General features: G+C 33.6%; 1 protein-coding gene across 1 annotated transcript in view; it reads right to left on the bottom strand.

Moving 5' to 3' along the window:
• Positions 1-6,825, bottom strand: part of LOC119578583 — a 29,112-nt gene that overhangs the window by 17,376 nt on the left and 4,911 nt on the right. Inside the window, exons 2-5 of the mRNA XM_037926150.1 lie at positions 5,465-5,638; positions 4,040-4,116; positions 3,765-3,887; positions 5-153 (exon numbers count right to left, since the gene is read on the bottom strand). Of these exons, the coding sequence (XP_037782078.1) occupies positions 5-153; positions 3,765-3,887; positions 4,040-4,116; positions 5,465-5,638 (523 nt within the window). The remainder of the gene's footprint in view (positions 1-4; positions 154-3,764; positions 3,888-4,039; positions 4,117-5,464; positions 5,639-6,825) is intronic.

Raw genomic sequence — 6,825 nt, 5'->3', positions numbered from 1 at the left:
TTACAGGAGTCGGTCAGACTTGCCATATACAATGGCAGGTCGCACAATGATCCAGTTCAGGTCGGGGATGCTCTGTATCTCCTTCTCAACCTGGTATTTGTTCTTGGCTATGCTCGTCCATGGGTGGCAATCATCAGCCTCCTTCTGAGGAGTCTGGGGATGTGGAGAAGAAAAAAGTAAGTTCTGCTTTCTTGGTGGCATCGGTAAAAAGGTTGATGTAGATATTCATATAAAGGAATATGCAAATGTGTGCGCAATTTCATGTAAAATTGGGCATTTTGTCACTCTTCCTCTTATTACTCTTAACTCCTTCCTATCTACAATATCCAAGCATAGATGCTTAGCTGCTTGTAAAAAAACAATATCCTGCCATTATCATCTAAATCTGATTCATTTAAGATTTTCTGTAAAAAAAAAAAAAAAAAAAAAAAAAAAAAAAAAAATATATATATATATATATTATATATATATATATATATATATATATATATATATATATATATATATATATATTGAGAATGGAGATATTAAAAGTAAAAAAGCTGTGTCACAGCCTTATTTTCTAACCAATTTGCATGATTTTTATGTCTTAGTCTTTATACTAAAGAGGAAGTATTATAAAAATCATCAAAATATTTCAGTTTTATGTACTTTATTTTAATTACTACAGCACTCAAGCAGCCCCACAAGAAAATCTTATTTTTGCTCCTTGCCTGATTGTTTATATCAAAACTCACTGCTAAGGTCCTCAGAGTAGTAAATCATTGCAGAGGCTTATTTTAGCCCAAATGGCACCGATGGCAAAAATACATGCCATGCCCACTATTTGTTCAATTATTGTATTAACACATAGTCTCAACAAGTGCTTAGTCACCAAGGAGTCCTACCTATCTCACCTGTTTACTTTTTTTTCTTAATTTTTGGATTTTTTTTTACTGTCTTAACCCTTTTCCAACGGGTAGTATTCATAGAGGCCGGGGCCTCGCTGCCGGGGGCTTATATCGTCGCCCTAGCATGCGCGACTGCTCATGCCAAATACCAGCATCCCATGCCGTTTCTTCATAATACTACAAAGATATGTTGTATTTTAAGTTTTCCTTATTTTCTAAAGTCTCTACTTGCCATACTTCCTGATAAATCGAGACTGAAGGATATTTTTGTTGTTATATAGACTCCATAGTTGATCATTATTCAGTCTATAGTCCGAATAAAATAAGCAGTGTGTGGCATCATGGAGTTGAAATCTTTTTTTTTTTTTTTTCTTAAATGAGAAAGTGTTAAAACCGACTTAATCACACTTTCACTGGCAGAAAAATAATATTTTGCCGTGATTGTAACAACAACAACAACAACAACAACAACAACAACAACAACAACAACAACAACAACAACAAAAAAAAAAAAAAAAAAAAACTCATGGCATGTCCATACATAAACTATGGCATGTACGTACGAGCCCCTCGGCAGATGGTCCCGCCATGCCATGGCATGTGTGTACATGCCACCCATCGGGAAGGGTTAAAGGTTACCAAGATTTTACTAACAATATAATAGTCATATTATCAGTAAGAGTAATAACAGAATCACTATCAATAGTATTAGAAAAAAAAAAGTATTTTCCCACAATTTCAAGGAATGGGGAAGTCATGAGCAGTCACTAGGGCCAGCTGATAAACTCCTTCCTGGCTGAACACATGTGGAGCTATCTGTATGTAACAAAATTTACAGAAAACCACACGAGAGTGATTATGTCAAACAGAATCAGGATGAAATATAGGAGCTCAGAGATATGCGTGCACTACTTCTGAGTGTTTATCATGTGTAATTAGCTTCCTAAGTGGTTATTTATGTGTGAGTTGCCAATGGCTCTTCACCCTCCCAGACCTACACACAGTCAGCTAGACTTTGTTCTACAGGTTCCAACCTGCCACACTCCCTCCAGTGGGTTGGAACATTTGTCTATTTAAACCTACACAAAACATTTAAATTGTACACTATGGTAAAAATTTTGCTTGGTGAGTATTTCTTGATGGTATGCAACACTGAGCTGTTTTTTTAAATTTCTTTATTTTGCCCCAATACCCCCCATCCCCCGGTACCATGTACCCCCTTAACTCAATGCCAACGGGCATGACATATACATACATCCCATGCCCACTGTGAGTTTTCTTTATTAATTGTTTTCACATATAGATGGTTACACCTTTACTAAGTCATCAATGAGCCAATTACGAGTACTGCCTGTCTCGCCTGTTTACCCTTTTCCTTGATTTACAAAAATATTTTACTTTACTTTACATTGTTACTAATGTTTATAACATTATAGTAATTATAATGTCTATAATAAAAATAACACCATCAATATTCACAGAATTAGTAAAAAATAGTTTTTTCCTGCCAGTTCAAGGAAAGGTGAAATCATGTAAGGTCACAAGGTCTACTAATTGACTCCTTTGTGGCTAAGCACTAGCAGAGACATTTCATACACACACAAAAAAAAATTAGCACACATTTTTCCCAGCGGCATTAGGTTAAGAAACATTTTAGAGGTTTCCCCCTATCCAGAAATATTGTTTCTGTGAAACCTTCGGTACCTGTTATATGAGTAATTTATATAAGAAAGGCTCCTGTGCTGAAGGACCTAAAGACTAGCTACCAAATTAGACAAAGTTTTGAAAAGTCTAAAATAATACTAATATATAGTATAAGCAGGGATACGATAAATATAAAGCCTATGCTAATCTTTAATTGGTTCACCATGATCAAAAAGCTCAATTGCAAGGTTTACCATAAGCTTAGCAACCTTTATAAGCTCTCTTAAGCTTTTCTGATACTTTGGGCTTTCTTGTTAATTGATGAACAAACCGAAATAGAGCACATATGGTTACAGACACTTCAAAGCTATGGCAACTTGATACTGAGATACAGAAAGTAGTTCCCAGAGAAGCAGCTTGGTGGTTCCGCTCTCACTCCTCAGTGTGCTCACTGCCTCTATGATCTTCACTACAAAAACATTGAGCACTGTATCTACTTTAGCTGATTTTTATATGAGAAAACTTTGTCTGGATACAAGTTTTTCATACAAGCAAAATGGTGCACAGAAAGAAATTTGTGCATCAACCATTAATCAACAACAATACCTTAAGCATAGATTATCATTTTCTCTTATTTATCTAATTGTTATTTATAAATATATTTCATCTTTAACTACAGCTTTGTGGGAAGACTTAGCATTTCTTTCTATATTAATTCAAGGTACATGTGAAACCAGAGTATAATCCTTTTGAAGGTTTTCCATTCATCAAATTTAGTGCACAGTGATATAAATCCTTCATTCAACTAATAATTAACAAATTCAATAATTTTCATGAAGTTTAGACCTGTAATTCTGAACCTTTTTACAATACACTAAAATATTCTAAGACATCATAAGTACGTCCAGTGCCTGTAAGCATTATCATTAAAGATCACAAACATCCTGACTATTGGATATCTAAAGGACTTACAACATTCGAAGACCATATTTCTTTACAAACTCTACATTCAGATATTTAAAGCTAACCATACATAAAAGTCTTCTTTTTGGTTCATGGTATAACCTCACTAATAACACTCACTGTGTGGAAAGATAACTATAGCAATATATACTGCACCAAAACAACAAATTAAGAGTAAGTTAAAATCTAAATGGCTTTCAGATTTCACATTCCTATCCAATATTCAAACTTTTCGTGTTGCATGACATTTCTGAACGAGACTCTCACCTTTTCATCTGACCCCATGTTTCCTGCTGAAACCTCCAGATAGATTTTCACCTTCCTCTTTGCTGCTTCATTTGCACAGTTGGTTGAGAGGCGAACAATTCCTTCATGGTAAACAGCTTCAACCTGGAGAAGCAGATTCAATGATTTATCACAAAGCAGAAATCATCTAAAATGCTTAAAATCACACTAACCTCAACCAAACTAAAAGTACAAAAAAATCTGATATGAATACAATGGGTGAAAACATCAAACAGAAATTACTATAATTAACACACCTGTCCTGTCTTAGTTTCTCCTGCTGCATTGATCACCCAGTCCCACTCCTCCTCTGCAAACACTGCCTCACAGGATGCTGCAAATGGCATTTCTTGTTAGTTAATTCAAATTAAATAATAATTTGAAAGACAATACAGTAAACAGACATGAAATACATTAGTTTTAAATTCTAAGCACTAATACCAAGTTCCTATATCTAATGGTAACAAATACACTTCAATGTCATTCACAGTCTAAATAATCAACTTTGCATTATACTTTCCAATATTTTTAATGTAACAAGAGAAAGAGAAAAATAACAGGAAACGTGACAACCCATGAATTATTTTGCAATATTTACAGCATAGCAGTAATTTATGCATCTAACTCAGACTGATCACTTGTTAAAAAATTCTTCATATATTCGTATTTTTGGGGTGAGTAAACTTTTGAATTCTTAATTCAAAGAATATTCAAAAGGACATGATCAAACAAACATTTTCTGATTATCTGTAAATGTACATTAACCACCGGACATGAGTACACGTAATCTCCACTGTGGCTGGATTCTGTTGCCCACAGAAGACTGAAACAAGTGCTTAGCCACCAAGGAGTCAGTTGCTAGGCCTCTGTGACTACACCTGATTTCCCCTTCCTTGATTTATTTATTCTAATTTTAATCTTAATTTCAATATTCATAATAATAATATCAATGTTAATACATTGATACTATTATTACTAATATTGACTTTAAGAGTATTATAATGTTATTAAAATACCAAGGACAATGGATAAAAATAAGTAATAAACTAAAATTACAGTGGACATAACAAGTATTTCATGACACCCATGAATATTGGATTAGAGAGAAAAGGTAATTGCTCATGTATGAATATTTAACAATAGAGGAACTGTATAGGGGAAAGAAAAAAGAGAGAGAGAGAGAGAGAGAGAGAGAGAGAGAGAGAGAGAGAGAGAGAGAGAGAGAGAGAGAGAGAGAGAGAGAGAGAGAGAGAGAGAGAGAGAGAGAGAGAGAGAGAGAAAAAAAAACAAATAAATAAATAAATAAAATAAATTGCAACTATTAATCTAAACAATTCAAATGTGTGTGTGTGTGTGTGTGTGTGTGTGTGTGTGTGTGTGTGTGTGTGTGTGTGTGTATGTATGTATGTGTGTATGTATGTATGTGTGTATGTATGTATGTGTGTAATATATGTATGTGTGTATGTATGTATGTATGTATGTATGTATGTATGTATGTATGTGTGTGTGTATATGTGAGTATGTGTATGTGTGTATGTATGTGTGTATGTATGTATGTATGTATTATATACATTATATATATATATATATATATATATATATATATATATATATATATATATATATATATATATATATATATATATATATATATGTTTATGTATGTAAATATGTACACTCACCTGTATTAATGAGATTTGCACTTTTGAATACAACTCGTTCATCATTGAACACCTTGTTCTGCTCTTCATTCAACCACGCAATCTGGGGTGGAACCTTGTCTACAACACACAATGTAGATGCAACATTCTTGGCCAATAATTCACCTACTATGTATCTGCCAATAAAGCCGCACCCTGAAAATAGTACAAGATATTATTCCCTATATAATAGAAAAGAAAAAGAAAGTTCTCCAAACTATTCTGCATTTCAGGCCAGAAAAAGGCTGTGAATCTAATAATGGATAAATGTGTACCTAAGCATATTTATTAACCAAAAGACATATAAAGAGTCAATGTCAATGTGTAGGAGTGAATCAATGTATGTATGCAGACAATAACTATTGGACTAAAAAGAAGACAAAGTTAAGTAACATGTATCATATCTTTAGTATATGTATATTTGTTTGTATATTTGTATATGTAATGTGTGTGTTTATAGGTATGTACAGATGAATGTTTTTGTGTATGTGATGCCTAAAATATGGCTGTAATCATCCAGACACTCACTCACACATCCACATCCACACTCGTACACCCACACCCACACTCTTGCTCTCTCTCTCCCACTTCCACTCACAAAAACCCACATAAATTAATATATTAGGAATAGAACTGTAGTTTCAAAGAGCTTTTGCAAGCCTGTAATACTGTTCTTCACGTCAAATAAACCTATAATTTGTTACCAACAATAAAATACATTTTTATCTTCTAAATCTCAACCAATAAACAGATAAACACAGATCCAACTAAACATTTTGTGAACAGGAATAATAAAGAATGCTGAGAGCTCTGCAATACATAATAATGACAACGAAAACCATATATACCTCTGAAACAGGATTCTTTCAAATTCATTCTGTTACTTCTTACATACCTTACATATTGAGTACACAGCTTCAAGCACAATTCTACATATTACATGGAACAGTCCTTTCACGGAATACCATTAAATCTCCGAGTATATTAAACAGTACACCTTTAATTTGAGACCCACAGAGACCCAGCTTTCCTTCACAGATCATTACTTCAGATGAGGGTTGACTCCATTAAGTTTATAGGTCATATAGAATTTGATTCTCTTTTCGTCTTTTAACATAATTAAAGTATCTCAGAATTGTTAAAGAAATGGAACTATACTGTGCAAATAACAGCTATAAATGTACATATTCTACAGTACTCACACATTTCACACAAACACATCCACTTACTCTAATAAATAAGTATATAAATAAGAGAAACATGAAGAGAGAAAAAGAGAGAGAGCAAGAGAGGAGAGAGAGAGAGAGAGAGAGAGAGAGAGAGAGAGAGGGAGAGAGAGGGGA

Source organism: Penaeus monodon, chromosome 11 (assembly GCF_015228065.2).
Source record: "Penaeus monodon isolate SGIC_2016 chromosome 11, NSTDA_Pmon_1, whole genome shotgun sequence".
Lineage (NCBI taxonomy): Eukaryota > Metazoa > Arthropoda > Malacostraca > Decapoda > Penaeidae > Penaeus > Penaeus monodon.
Note: the sequence above shows the minus strand (reverse complement) of the source record. Positions and strands in the feature narration are given on the sequence as shown.